At 49.7% G+C, this 15,032-nt stretch overlaps 1 protein-coding gene across 3 annotated transcripts in view; it reads right to left on the reverse strand.

The window, feature by feature from the left end:
- RNF220 (ring finger protein 220) overlaps positions 1-15,032 on the reverse strand; it is a 250,936-nt gene that overhangs the window by 20,320 nt on the left and 215,584 nt on the right. For all 3 annotated transcript variants that reach the window (XM_008067663.2, XM_008067664.2, XM_021717408.1), the window contains 2 exons: positions 9,447-9,492; positions 5,358-5,459 (listed from right to left, as the gene is read on the reverse strand). In XM_008067663.2, the coding sequence (XP_008065854.1) occupies positions 5,358-5,459; positions 9,447-9,492 (148 nt within the window). The remainder of the gene's footprint in view (positions 1-5,357; positions 5,460-9,446; positions 9,493-15,032) is intronic.

The raw sequence follows: 15,032 nt of genomic DNA on the forward strand, positions 1-15,032 counted from the left end.
CCCACACCCCCTCCCACTGCGGGGTTCCTTCCACCCCACAGCCCTGCCCCGGCTCCCGCCGCCCGCCTCTCGCCTCTCGCCTCTCGCGCGGCTGGCAGCCGGGCCGAGTAGAGTGCTTTGCTGGGGAGGAGGCGTCGGAATTCCCGATTGCCCGTGGGCCATCCCACAGCATACTCCTAACAGTCAACCCTCTCAGCCCCTAGACGTTACAGTCCCATTATTAGAGGATTCCCGACATGTCAGCTGTCTGCTGGACGTTCCCTGGAGTTCCCATAGGCAATGCATGCCCTCATGGCCAACACTGAACTCACTATTCTCCAAACGCACGCCTTGCACTTGGTTCCCAGTTCATAAGGGGATACCACCATATACTTATATGTGCCCACGCAGGAAACTTGAGAGTAGCCCTTGACCTCATCCTCTCTATCCCTGACACTCAATCCTCTTCTAGATCCTGTAAGTCTACCTTTAAAGATCTCTTATATTTTTTGATCTCCATCCTTCTAGTCCTGACAAACAGCTTTCCCTCCTGTAAGAGTTCTTCCATTTCTGTACCCTTGCCATAGCTTGTATACGTTTTTGTCAGTGGACTGATCACTTCAGGATTTGGGCCATGTGTGAGTTATCTGGGTGAACCAGAGCCCAGCATGGTGCTTGGCATAGGCAAGTCATCCCTGAGTGTTTCTTTATCGGCTGTACCTACCTTGGTTGTCACCGCTCTGGTTCATATCTTATAAATGCTCTAAATTTTCAGCTGTCTACCATCTTGTCTTCTGGTGTCCAGCTTCTCTCCCTGCAATTCATCCTCCACACTACACACAGTATGCTCTTTGTATTGTGTAAAATTAACCCTCTTTTCTCCTTTAAATTCTTCTATAGCTCTCCACAGAGATCTGCAACGTGGCATACAGGCCTGCTCTGCCCCAGCTGCTTCTCCAGACTCTTCTACCACCCCTGTTCTCACCCTTTGCCCTCCTGACACTCAGCTCTACAGAGGTAACTGTAGTTCTTTGAGTACTCAGTGCTCTGGACTCTGGGTCAGATAGCCTCCATGCCCTCCAATATCCCCTGCCTGGTTAACTGTTGTCCATCCTTCAGGACTCTGGCAAGAATTCATTTCTTTTACCCAAAGCTTGGCTTGTTGCCTCCTCTGAGTTTTCACAGATCCACTGCTTCCCTCTAATCAAGTATATTTTGATTTTTTGTTTATATATTTGTCTTGGAAGATCATCTCTATGTAGCCATTTATTCAGTACAGGATCTCACATGAAGGAGACATCAGAGGGAAGGGGAGAAGGATGTTACGAGAGGAGCCCTGAGGCCAGTACCGGGCTGGGAAGCAATCTAGGATTCACTCAGGGCCAGACAGACTCAAATTCAAATCCTGACTCTGTTACTTATAATTTATGTATTCTTAGAAAAGTCACCTTTCTTTTCTATGCCTGTTTTCTTAGTAATAAATTGGGGGCAAAGAATCCTAGCTTGTACCTATGCTATGAGGGTTAAGAGAGGTAATGGTTAAGAGCATTAGTTGCTCAGCAGTGGTGAAGTAAATGGGAATTCAAACTAGAAACCAGTACTCCCTGCTTTCAAGGTCTAGTTCAATTATTTTTTAAAACCCAACATAAGTGAGCAACTATTGCATGCCAGGCATTATGTAAAGAGTAGGGGATACCCAACTAGTCCCTGGGTTATTTCCCACCATCTCCCACCATTTTACTTTCTAGCAAAACTGAACTGCTAGAAGATCCTACATTCATTATTCTGTTATACCTATGTCCTTTGCATGTAGTGTTGCCTTTATCTAGAATACCCTTTCTTCCTTATTTACCAGGTAAACTCCTATTCCTCCTGTAAATCCCTCTTCAGTTATTACCTCCTCTGTGAAGCTTGCTCTGATTTTCCCTGCCTTCCACTGTGCTATTCTAGAAACTTTATATCCCTATCATAGCACTTAAAACACTGGACCATAATTATTTATTTGCAAACCTAACCCCTAAAGGCAAGAATACTAGGCTGAGCATGAGTGAGTACTAGATAAATGTTTGAGTAAAAGAAGGATAAGACAAGGTCCTTGCCTTGGAGAAACTCCATGTCTAGTGGAAGAGTCAGACTCATTATGATAGATTAAATATGGCCACAATTCTTTGCAGTTTTTCCTATCAAGAGCTACATTTCCTCATCCCTTAATTATCAGCTAGCTTTGTGATTTGCTTTGTTAATAGAAAGTGATGGAAGTGATGTTGTGTGAGTTCCAGATTCTAGGCCTTAAGAGGCCTTACAGTTTTGGGTGTGGCACTGCCCTGTGACTGCTAAGTAAGAAGGCTGATCTAACCTACTGGAAGATGAGAGGCCACATGGAAGAAAACCAAGGCACCCCAATCTTCCAGACATGTGGGGAGGCCATTGTGGATTCCAACCCAGCCAGTCCTTCAGATGAATGAGCTGCTGAGTAAGAAAATGCCAGGCAACCCATAGAATAATAAGAAATCATAAATTGTGTTCAGTTTTGGGATGGTTTGCCGTATATCAGTAGGTAAGTGAGACATGCCTAAACAGGTGGTCACAATATAGGGTGATAGTGGCAACAACAGGTACACACAAGGGTTATAAGAAGAGATAACTAATCCAGAAAGGCTTCCTGGGGGAAAGGTTATTTGAACAGGATTTTACGTGATAGATAGAAATTTGGTGGAGTGGGATAAAATAGTCCTGTGAGGCCAGACTTGGTGGCTCAGCCTGTAATCCCAGCAGTTTGGGAGTCCGAGACGAGTGAATTGCCTGAGCAACTTTGCGGGACCTCATCTCTACAATAAAAAAATAAAAAATTAGCTGGGCGTGGTAGTGTGTGCCTGTAGTTCTGACTACTTGGAAAGCTGAGGTGGAAGGATTGCTGGAGCCCAGCAGGTCGACACTGGGATGGCCGTGAATGTGCCACTGTATTCCAGCCTGGGTGACGGAGTAAGACTCCAACTCAAAAAAAAAAATATAAAAAGTCCTGTGTGAGAAGAAACAGCATGTGTGAAGATATGGAGGCAAGAAAGGAATGGCACATCCAGGGAATGGTCAGTGAACATAGCCTGCAGGATTCATGGAGGGCAGTATTTGGAATGGAAGCTGGAAATACAGGTTGAGTCTAAATCACAGAAGGCTTTGGTCCTATGATAAGGAGCTTCAACTTCATCTTGTATGGTGTAACTTAATCTGATTTGTCCTTTTTAGAATCTAGAACAGGGTCTTGAGCCTTAATCTGAACTTCAGAGACCTTTAAGGAATACCAAGTTGGGCACTAGAGGTTTCTTTTTTTTTTGAGCTGCAGTCTAACTGTCGCCTAGTCTGGAGTGCAGTGGCACACTCATGGCCATCGCAGCCTCGACCTGCTGGGCTCAGGTGATCCTTCTGCCTCAGTCTTCCAAGTTGCTGGAACTACAAGTACATGCCACCACACCCGGTTAATTTTTTGATTTTATTGTAGAGATGAGGTCTCACCAAGTTGCCCAGACTGGTCTCAAACCTGTGGGCTCAGGCAATCCCCTCACCTCATCATCCCAAAGTACTGGGATTATAGGTGTGAGCTACCGCGCCCGGCCTCTAGAGGTTTTTAGCCTCCTTGTGTTGTATATAAAATACTGCATGTGAATGCCTGTGTGTGCATATGTGATATATGTGTGGTCTTTTTTTTTTTGAGTTGGAGTCTCACTCCGTTGCCCAGGCTGGAGTGCAGTGGCACACTCACAGCTACCCAGCGTCGACTTGCTGGACTCCAGCGATCCTTCCGCCTCAGTCTTCCAAGTAGGTGGAACTGCAGGCGTGTGCTACCACGCCCGGCTAATTTTTTATTTATTGTAGAGATGAGGTCTCGCCAAGTTGCCCGGGCTGGTCGCGAACCCACGGACTCAGGCAATCCACTCACCTTGACATCCCAAAGTGCTGGGATTATAGGCTGAGCCACCAAGCCCAGTCTATATATATATATTTTTTCAGGCAAAAGGGTGGATGACTTTCTTCATATTCTCTAGTGAATAAAATAAGTACCAGCTTTTTTGGGGTAAGAATGGGGGGTTAGGGAGTCAAGGCAATTTTTGCCTGATGCTCTCTTTTCTTAGTTCAACAGATGGTAAGGCTGATGCTGTGAGCGAAGTAGAGAGGATGGGTCTCTGAAGGCAGGGCTCTGTCTTTCCTTTGGACTAGTACTCTCTGGAACAGAGCCTTGTCTCTGTTTCCTCTCAGACCAGAATTCCCTGGGGTTGGGTCATTTCTCTGCCTTGAATCGGGTTGTCTGGATTGAGGCAATGTCTCCCAGGAGCTAGCTGGACTTCCTCTCTTAAACCAGGGTTCATAAGAGCAGGGATCCCTCCCCAGGGCTGGCACTTTGGGTTATGCAGTTTGAGTCCCATATGAAGGCATCCAGTAGTCTGTGTCCTGCCCATCTCGGACACTCTACTTTTCAGGCTTTATTCTCTTAGGCCAGACTGTATCAGCTGGGAGGAAAGGGTGCCAGGGAGAACTCCTTTATCAAATTCCAATCAAGGCCTAACATATGCCAGCAAGGACCCTGGTTTTCTACTCCAGCTTAGGTATTTCTACTCTCTACTTTCTACCCCTACCTAGGTATTTGCTGCCCTATCCTTCCATATCAGATCAGGACTGTTCTTCCCTTTTCACACCGGGGCTCCCCAAGAAGCTCTGTTGCCATTTAGCCAAATGTTCCTTGGAACAGTGCTCTGTTTTCTTTCATTTAACTGGAGCTCCCAAAGGCAGGGCTCTGCCTCTTTTCAGACAAGTTTCTGGGTGAAGTTTTTTTGTCCTTCCTACTACAGAGAAGGTCCATCTGTAGCTAAGATGTTACTCTTAGGTCCCATCCTCTTCTGATCTTTTAGAACTGTGTGATCACTCCCTTCCTGTTTACCTAAGACACTCACAGGCATTGTCTGCCTGTCTCTCTATCTGGGCCTGATACCAAGGTTTGGTGGAATTGAATGGCTGTTTGCTTAAGGGATCATGCTTTTGAAGTCTGAAATCTTTGGGTGATTCTGGGTTATGTCCCTGGGGTCCTCATGAAACCAAACCCCATAGGATACTTCCGGATGAACAGGATGCTTCAGAGATGCTCAGAGTCCACCAGAGTCCAGGTGACCTTGGCATTTCTTCCTAAAACCCACCTGACATCTTTAAGGCCTATTCTCTGACACTTGTGCCTTATGAATTCACTTAGGGGCACTAGACACAGAGATAACCCACAGTTCAGGCCTCTCCTTTGGCCTGCCAAAGCCGGGAGGAGTGAGCACCAGACATGCCCTTGAGGCTCTCACCCAGGTGAGCTTTCTTCTCATGGCCACCCATCATACCCTCCTCACCTGGTATCTGTCTGAATGGTGCAGGTCGTCAGTGGCAGATGAGTGTGGTGACGCTGTTGGTGACTCTCCTTCCCTCTTGATGGATGCAGACAACAGGAGGGACTGGAAGAAGAAAAAGGACACGTGGCCTCAGGCCAAATGAGACCTATAGTCAGTCCCTAGAGTTCTCAGTCCCGTGGAGCTTTTGGGAGCCAGGCAAAGAGAAGGAGGGCAGAGAGACAGAAGGACTACTCTTGAGGTTCTGAAGGCATGTGTTCAAGTCCCAGGAGTGTGGCTGTGGGGAGGATGACTTGATTTTAGGGAAGGGTAGAAACCCCCAGTGGAGTCCAAGCCTCCTCAACCGTTGCTTAAACACCCCTCTCCAGTAGGGCAGGACTGCCAGTCCACTCCCAGTGGGCTGAGACTATATGTGCTTTGTTCTTCCTTAGCAGAAACTCTGGGACCCCTCCGACGGGCTAAGGTAAAGCCACATACCCGCCACCCTGCCTGCCCCTAATACAGGCTGATGGCAGCCCTACTGCAGAGACAGTAAATTAAATAGTATGTATGAGTTTCCCACGTGCAGCTGGGGATGTACGCTGGTCCATTTATCCCCGTGCTGTGGCGATGACCCCAGCATAAACTCCAGCAAAACTAATCCTCCCATGTCAATCCTGCACGGCCTCTTCTACATACGCCTGCAGTTTAGATTAATAAACTGTCTGCTTGAAATTGTGTGCAAGCACCACAATTCTAAATACCACATGGCACGTTCTGCCTGAGAGCCAGCTCTTGCCAAGGCCTGTTCAGCTGCAAACTGGGGGCCTGGAGGTCTGAAAGCAATCCATACTCCCCCCGCCACCTCCTACAGCCTGCACAGATCTAAGCCGGAAGCACACAATTCCCTGAGAGTCCTCCCTGGCCTAGAAAGCCATGCCAAATCGCCAGTGACAGCCCAAAGAAAGCAATTTGGGAAAGATGGAGCAGCCATTTATCCTTCATCTCCGACTGAGCCTTAGGATGTGACCCGCATGCGGTGGCCACACTGCACATCCTCAGGCGAGGGCCCTGGGAAGGGAAGGGACAACTGGTGGTCTGGCAGGGTTTCCTGACTTGCCTACACGCCAGGAGCTGGAGGAGAGAAGAGGCTGGAAAGGGCCTGGGTGGGATTCCCTGCAACTTGGAGCTCCTTATTCACCCATCCAGAGCCAGTGGGAGGCCTAGTGGGTGACTCAGCCCCAGCCCAGAAAGGAGGTGCTCTTCTCCTCTGGTCCCAAGGAAAAAGCTGAAGAAGGGCCACAATGTGGGTCACCCCTTGCCCCATGAGAAAGCTCATGGTTGTGTGCTTTCTCTTTCTCTCGTTCTCTCATTCTCTCTAGGTTAGAAGCCCTGAGAGGCCTCAGCATTACACCTGGGGCAAACGGAATAAAAAAAGGTCACTGGCGCTTTTTAAACATGGACCAAAAAGCAGTAAAATGTGTTTTGAAAAAAAAATCCTGGCATTAAATCATGACTTTTTGCCTGGCTCTTCGCCTCATTAAAAGTGGCCTTTTGGAAGGTAAAATTATCATTGTAAGCGATAAGATCTTTAAGAAAATAATTCACGGCTTCTTCACCCTTTAATATGATAGCCGCCACCGGCTAATTTTTTTCTTAATGGCAACGAGGCCATCAATCTTGTCTAAGGCCCCCTCACCCTCTCTTTCTCCTCCTCCCTCCCTCCTTCTCTCTGTTCTCTCAGTCTCTTGCTTGAACCTTCTACCTCCCGCCTCTTCCACTCAAGACTGGCTTCCCTAGAGCCTAGGTCAAGGCAGAGGATAGACCCTGAATCATTCAGCTTTTGGGGTGTGAGCATATATATCTGGACATGGGTGAGCAAGTGTCCCTTGTCTCTATTTCTGATGATCAATATGCCTGTGTCTGTGGCTGCAGGAATCTGCACACATTCAAGACTTTCCATGCATGTATTTTGACTCGGGTATGTGTGGGGTCTGTGTAAGTGGGGAGGTAGGTATGGAGGCAGATTCCATCTGCCAGGGGTTTATCCTTAGAACCCAGGCCTCACTGATGTCCAAGTCCCCAGCCCTGCCAACCATGCTCAGGTACCAGTTGCCACTGGTTATGGTGGCCAACTGAAGCTTTTCCATGACCTCCCTTAACCACACCGTTAAATGCTACAGGCTGGGGCATGCTCAACGAGTATGGTGTCCTACCTCTATGAGTCCATAGCTGCCTGGCACCTCTCTCCTTTTCTCTTTAGGGCTAGGAGGGGTTTGTTTCCTTGGCCAGGGCCTACACCAACACAAGGCTGGGCTGGTTTCTCTGTTCCTCCTCTTCTAGCTTACTGCAGTTAAGGAATTTCCTGTGTCAACCTGCTGGGCTCCAGCGATCCTTCTGCCTCAGCCTTCCAAGTCGCTGGAACTATAGGCGTGTGCTACTATGCCCAGTTAATTTTTTATTTATTGTAGAGACAAGGCCTCGCCAAGTTGCCTAGGCTGGTCTTGAACCCGTGGGCTCAGGCAATCTACTTGCCTTAGCCTCCCAAAGTGCTGGGATTACAGGCTAAGCCACCAAGCCCAGCCTCTCCCACACTTTTTAAAGTCCCACAGGATCTTTGGGCCTACACCATGAAGGTGATACTTATCACTCCGGCTCCTTTCCTCAAAACCGCCTTCTCAGAGGTCACCACTGGCTTTAGGACTTCTAAAAATAACGAATCCCTTCTCTGGCCTTTCCCTATTTGACTGCTGACCACCCTATACATTTGGAAACTTTTTTGGGATCCGGAGATACCATGCTCTCCTGTACTCCTCTTAATTTGTTGACTGTGCCTTCTCTGTCGCCTTCCCTGCCTCCTGTATTTTATCTTGGCCCTAAGTGCAGGAGTCCCCCAGATTCTCTTCTAGGTTTTTGCTCTAATCTCCCATATTCTCTCCCTCACTGATTCCATCCATTCCTAAAGCTTTCATACTCACTCCTCATTCCCTAGAAAATGGGCTAGAGATTCCTGCCTTTCTGAGTTATTGTGAGAACTTCTAAGAAAGGATGCAGCCTTACACTGAGGGGTGGGGAAGGAGAAACTCAGTGAGTGAGGGCTTAGTCCTCCTCCCTAGATCTCCATCCCTTCAAAATCATCACCTTTAGGGAAGTAGTACCAACTGTCTCTGTGGCACCTATGGGGAGTTCTTGGTAAAAATTATGTTGTTGTGCTAAGGCCTCTCCTTTGAGCTAGAAACTTGCCCTTCACTTTTCCTTTTTCCATCAGATGCTTTCAAGCATGTCTTCTATAGTTTTGTTCAAGGGGCAGACTGTCTCCCCAAATGGGCTCACCATCTTCTCTGGTTTTTTGTTGTCCTCAGATAAAATACACACACACACACACACACACACACACACACACACACACACACACACACACACCATGGTCTGGTTTGTAAGGCCTTGTACTGTCTATCTTGACCACAGTTCCTTTTTTTTTTTTCCGATTTGGAGTTTCATTGTGTTGCCCAGGCTGGAGTACAGTGGCACCATCTCAGTTAATGCAACCTCGACCTGCTGGGCTCAGGCGATCCTTCCACCTCAGCCTTCCAAGTAGCTGAGGAACTACAGGCACACGTCACCATGCCTGCTAATTTTTTCTGATTTATTGTTGAAACAGGTCTCGCCAAGTTGCTGAGGTTGGTCTTGAACAACAATCTTCTTACTTTTGCCTCCCACAGTGCTTTGATTATAGGTGTGAGCCACCATGCCTGACTGACCACAGTTCTTTATTTTTCTTCACCTCACGTTCCTCCTCTGAGTCTTTCCAGCCTTAGTGTCTGGGTCACCCACATCCCCCAGGCCATTTTTGACTGACCTCTCTCCTGTCTGGAAGACAAAGAAGTCAGATGAGCGTATCCTCACTCACACCCAGACACCACACACACACACACACACACACACACACACACACACACACACACACACTGCCTCCCTAGGCCTCAGGCTGACCTTCAAGCCCTGGAGACGGTTGGGGATCCAGGTCAAGAACTCTTTTTCCTCAGAAGGAATCAGTTCTGGGTAGGCCTAAGTTAGGATGGACAGGAGGAAAACACACAATTGGCCACCTACCTTGGGGGTGCCTGGAGCCATGGTATCCTTCAGAAGGGAATTCTTGCTGCCAAGAAAGAAAAGAACAGGGTGACCATTCTACCTGCTGCCCAGGGCACGCAAGGGTAGAGTAGCAAGAAGACCTGAATGAGAGAGAAGGCATAGCCAGCCTAGCCCAGCCCAGCTCAGCCAAGCTCCACCCAGTCCTTTCAACCCCAGTGGCGCAGCCTAGCTTAGCCTCTATCAGAGGCCAATAGGACACAGACACTGGGCATGGTAGACTCTCCAGTGGATCTGAGGAAAGGGGTTTTACCTGACTCCTGGTATTAGTCCTGAAGATTTCTGCCTGTCCTGGAGGGCCCCTTCTCTACACCCCCTGTTCCCAGCTGCTCTTAGCTCCTATGGGATAGGGGTGATGGAACTGACATGGCTCTTGTCAATTCTCCCTCCAACATGCTGCAAACTGTGTTAGGCCAGGAATGATCTCCCCCTGATTCAATTTGTCAGCCCCAGGCCCTCCGGCAACGGGCGCGGCAGGCGAGCGGGAGCTGGGCCCTGAAATATGGTGGGCAGCTCAGAGCAGGCGGGGGGGCTGGGGCGGGAGGTGATGGATGGGCTGTGGGGGAGGCGAGGACTGTGTTTAATAACAAAATTGGTATGCAAGGCCACATCCCGCGCTAAGCATGAGTGATCCAGAGCCACAAAGTATTACAAATCCCTGCTAAACAGATGCTGACAATGGAACAAGACGTATCAAATCAGATCCACTTCAGAAACATTAATATCCCTGTTCTTGTCCCTCCCTGCCTGCTGCCCCCACTACACTCGCCACATCTGTGCTCACACATTCACGCACGTGCACACACACACACAAATACATGCACACAGAGGTGCTGGCTGACACATGCACAGAGGCAGACACAGTCCATTCACACAGGGTTCTTGCACAGACACACATAGAAGGTACACATGTAGAATGCACCCACAGACCCAGAAAGCACAAGAGACATGCTCGTGTATGTCTACAGCAGAGTACATGGGGTGCATATGCACTTATTGAGCGTAGACATAGGGAACAACCATAGATGTGCTCTGGCACCCACAGGGCCAGAGATAGACTCACCTGATAGTCAAGCAAAAGTATAGGCAGATTAGGATAAGAAGTGGCTCTTAATGGGGGGCGGGGGAGAGGGGAGTGTTGCTTGCCCAGGGGACATTTGCCATGTCTGGAGACATTTTTTATTGTAAAAACATGAGTGGCGGGAAGGCAATTTGCTACTGGCATTTGGTAGGTAGAGGATGTTAAACATCTTTCAGTGTACCGAGCAGCCCCTCACAATAAATAATTATCTGACCCAACAGTGTCAACAGTGCCAAGGTTGGGAAGCCCTGGTATAAAGGCAGATACACACGTATCCACAGACTCTAATTTTGCCAACAGGAACACAGATATATGCAGTCCTACCCGGAGACTCAGACATGCATACAGATGCACAGGGCCACAGAGTCATATTCCCAGAGACATGTCCATAAAGACAAATTCACAACAGCCACACAGACTAGGTGAGAGTTGTTCATGCACACAAGTCCACATACACACATGCATAGAGACACCTGTATGTGCCAACACACACCCAGACACACATGCACCCACAAATGTAGACACGTGCACACACACACAAACATGCATCACAGTGCAGAGGCCACCAGGTTCAGCAGCAGGGTGAGGCCAAGGTCTGAGTATAAAAACAGTTGTCAGCTAGTCCAGTCACACGGGGGGAGCAAGGGGTGAGGGGAATCACAGACTAGGAAGGCCAGCCAGAACAGGTACCATTCAATTACATGTTGTTCATAAATGGTCAGTGGCCAGCCCTGATCTATGCACTGTGGCCATGAAGCTGCTCTTGAGGAGCAACTAGTTTGTGAGTTCATGACTTTTATCATTCCTTCACTCCTTCATTCACTTAGTGAACAAATACATCACCATTCTTACCTACAGGTACAGAATTGAGGCATCTACTGTGTAACACTGTGCTCGTCCCGCTCTGCCCTGGACTGGGATATGAGCATTATCCCCAGTTGGATCAGATGAGAGTGGAGAAGAAAGGAAGGAATGAACAATGATTGTATGCCCACTATATGTGACAGGCACAGGCTCTAATATGTGTTATTTCACAAAATCTTTACAAAGTTGACTACTAGGTCAAATAACACCTCTGTGTTCACATAGTTTGTGGAGGGCTTGGAATTTGAGTTGGTGTCTAGTCAAGTCCACAGTGCTGGTTTAATTGCCCACAGTGCCTCCTTAAAGATACTCAGGGCTTAGGATAGAGAGCAGAACTTGGTTCTTTTTCTTCTCGGCTTGCTATGTGACTTTGGGGAGGGTCCTGCTGACTTGAGCTTCAGGTTACTCTGCTGGTGAACAGAAATGGGGACACTCAGGGTCAGAATGTGCAGCCTCTCACTTTTAGATCCACTCCTCTGGGTCTCTTCCCAGCAATGTGCTTCCCTGTCTCTTGCATTGGATGGATACTATCTCAGACACCTTCCCTCTCTTTGAGTGTGTCCTCCAGATCACCTCCCAGTGGGCTTGGTTCCCCAGAGACTGAGGAGTCTGCTGAAGGGCCTGCCTATGAGAAGAGAGGACTGAGCCCCGCAGCTGTAAGCAGCCTGGCTCCAACCCAGCCCATCAGCTCTGCCTTCCGTCCCTCCCTGTTTCCACAGCACGCCCCCAACGATTTCCTCCCTTGCTCAGTCACTCGCTGCCTAGTGATCCATGGGTTTTAAATTATAACTGGAACCCAGGAAACGCGTTCCTAAGTACAATATTCATGGGCTGGGCTGACACTTTTAATTAAGGTGATTTACACTGAATTATCCTTGGAAATAAAGAAATGGTGCGCTGCCCGGGAATAAACCATCATCACCAGCCGCCTTTGTAAGTTACACTTCGTTTTAATCTATTTGGGGAATTGTTTATCTAGTTCATTACCCAACCAAACACCGAGGCCGGCCTTAAATAAGGCTTAAGTGGGGGTGGGGGCACTGCCATCTCCACACCCCGCCTCTCCTCTAGAGCCACCCAGCCTCCCTCTGGCTTCTTTCAGCCTTTTTAAAGCACTGCCCTGAGAGCTTCCTTCCCAGCCCGGAGGTCGGATCTCACAGTGGCTCTAGAAGCCTTTCAGAGATTTCTGAGCTCAGGTCCCACCAAGCCAAGCCCAACTTTTAGCTTTGGGCAGTCATTCCATGCCCAAGTCATCTTCATCTCTCTGGGTGGAAACTCCTACATGAGGTTCCCAGGGAAGTCTGGCGGCCAGCTGCCCCACATTCAATCTCCAGCCCCTGTCTATGCTCCTGCACGCATCTAGTCCCTACCCCATCAGTGTCCCATCTTCAGCTTAATTTACCCAGAGCCCTGCCTGTAGTTCCCTCCTTCCCTCAGATGCGCTTATCTGCCACCACCACCACCATCACTGCCACTGTCACCACTGCCACCACCACTCCCAGTGACTCAAACATCCAATCAGAAAGCTTCCTCCGAGTAAACACACCAGTGAAGTCCCCTGCTTTTTCTTTCACCTGTTCTCTCTTCATTCCCTCTTCTGCATCCTCACTGCCACCATTGCTGTCCTGGGTCAGTCTCACCAGCTTTATGCTGAACCCCGCCAACCTCCTCATTTGCCTCCCTGCTTCTACTCCCAACTCATACTCCACCCTGGCCTCTGCAGACATTTCCTCCCACTAATTTTCTCTCTAATCAAGCTTCCTCCTAGCTCATAGATGTTCTGCTTACCCTACCCCATCTGGGACATCCTCCAGCATTGAAGGCCCTCCACAATCTGTCTTCTAATTTTGCCCTCTTTGTTCTACCTGCCCAAGTCCTGGGGTTTAGGGGAGCACCTGTGCAGGACTGAGAAGGGGAAAGATAAAGGATGCGGTGAGGGAGGGTGTGTGGGCACAGCCTCTGGTCTCAAATGAAAAAGTGCTTTGAACAGTATAAGGGCTTTGCCAGCAGAAGTTCTAACTGCTCTTCCTGTAAGTGTCTGTGTGCTCACTTACCTGTGGGAATGACATCCATGGGAAGGTAGTTCTTTTTTGTGTGTGTGTGTTGGAGTCTCACTCTGTCGCCCAGACTAGAGTGCAGTGGCCGCTCCCGGCCACCGCAGCCTCCAACTGCTGGGCTCTGGCGATTCTTCCGCCTCAGCCTTCCGAGTAGCCGGAATTACAGGCATGCGCTACCACGCCCGGCTGATTTATTTTTGATTTATTGTAGAGATGAGGTCTCGCTGCCCAGGCAGGTCTCGAACCCGCAGGCTCAGGCAATCCACTCACCTCAGCCTCCCAAAGGCGTGAGATTACAGGCTGAGCCACCGAGCCCGGTGGGAATGTAGTTCTTTCAGGGAGTGTCTCCAAGCACATCTCTGTGTTGGAATGGCGTGTGTGTTTCTGTGCACCTATGTGTCCTGTATATGTTTGTGTCCGTGTCGGAAAACCAGCCAGCCCTAGCTTTGGAGCTAGAAGGTCCCTGCTTCTCTCTGTGAGCCCTTGGGTGTATCTGAAATAGCAGCCTGCTCCCTGGGGGCTTGTTCTATGCTGTTGGGCAGAGGGAGGCAGAAGGAAGAATGCCAGGCCCACCAGGAAGAGCTCCTTAGGCAGCAACTACATGGAGGGAGGGATGTGTACCGTTGATGGAGGGCATCCTGGCAGCAGCATCCACAGACTCGGGAGCTGGGTAGGCTGAGTAAGGGCTGGGCAGGCAAAGGAGACAAGAAAGGCAAAGGCAGGGAAAGGGAAGGGGACAGTTGAAGAGAAGAAGGGAGGAGCCTGCAGGGACAAAAGGGAAGGAGGAGTAGATGAGAAGGGAGTATGGGGCAGAAGGGCAAGGGGAGAGTTGGAGAGCTGGGGAGGAAGCTTCTTCGCATGCCATGGTTGGGGAATGCCCTTATTTGGGCTCTGCCAGAACTCTCTGACTGATGCACATACAGTTTCTGCCCTTCTGCAGGCCTCAGTTTCCCCATCTGTGAAATGGCTGCTCTAAGATCCCTCCTCTCTGCTAGGCGAGCTGGTGGAGGGGCTGAGAGAGGGCGGGTCTCAGGAGCTCCAGTGTCTCCTCTTTTCCTAACCTCCTCTGCTTTCCTGCCTTCCCGAGCGGGCAGGGGCGGGGCAAGGGCAGCCCAGGCTGGGGCCCTCCCCGCACTACCGCCGCGGTCGGCCATCCGCCCGGAGGGAGCTGACACGCTCCTTGGGAATTTATCACGCACCCAATTACAATGTTAATTGGCAAGTTCCTGAAATCAATTAATTCGCAAATTTTTTCCAATTAAAAATCCAGATAAATCACGAGGGCGGCGGCGGACCGGTCCAGCCCGCAGTCCGGTGGGCACAGCGGCCGCAGGGAAGGGAGGGCGGGAGAGGCGAGAGGAGGGGGCGGCGGGCGCGGCTGCCCTTGAACGCCTTTGCCGGCCGGTCCGACTGTCAGCGCGCCGGGCGCGGCGGGGCCGAGACAGATAAAACCATCGACCCGTCGCCGCCAGCGCTTCGGCTTTATCGATCCGACGGGAATTTCACTTGCTGTGCAGATCCCGCTGTCCGGCTGTCTGACACCCG

This window comes from Carlito syrichta, unplaced genomic scaffold (assembly GCF_000164805.1).
Source record: "Carlito syrichta isolate Samal-C Ts95f unplaced genomic scaffold, Tarsius_syrichta-2.0.1 Scaffold309730, whole genome shotgun sequence".
In the NCBI taxonomy this organism is placed as follows: domain Eukaryota; kingdom Metazoa; phylum Chordata; class Mammalia; order Primates; family Tarsiidae; genus Carlito; species Carlito syrichta.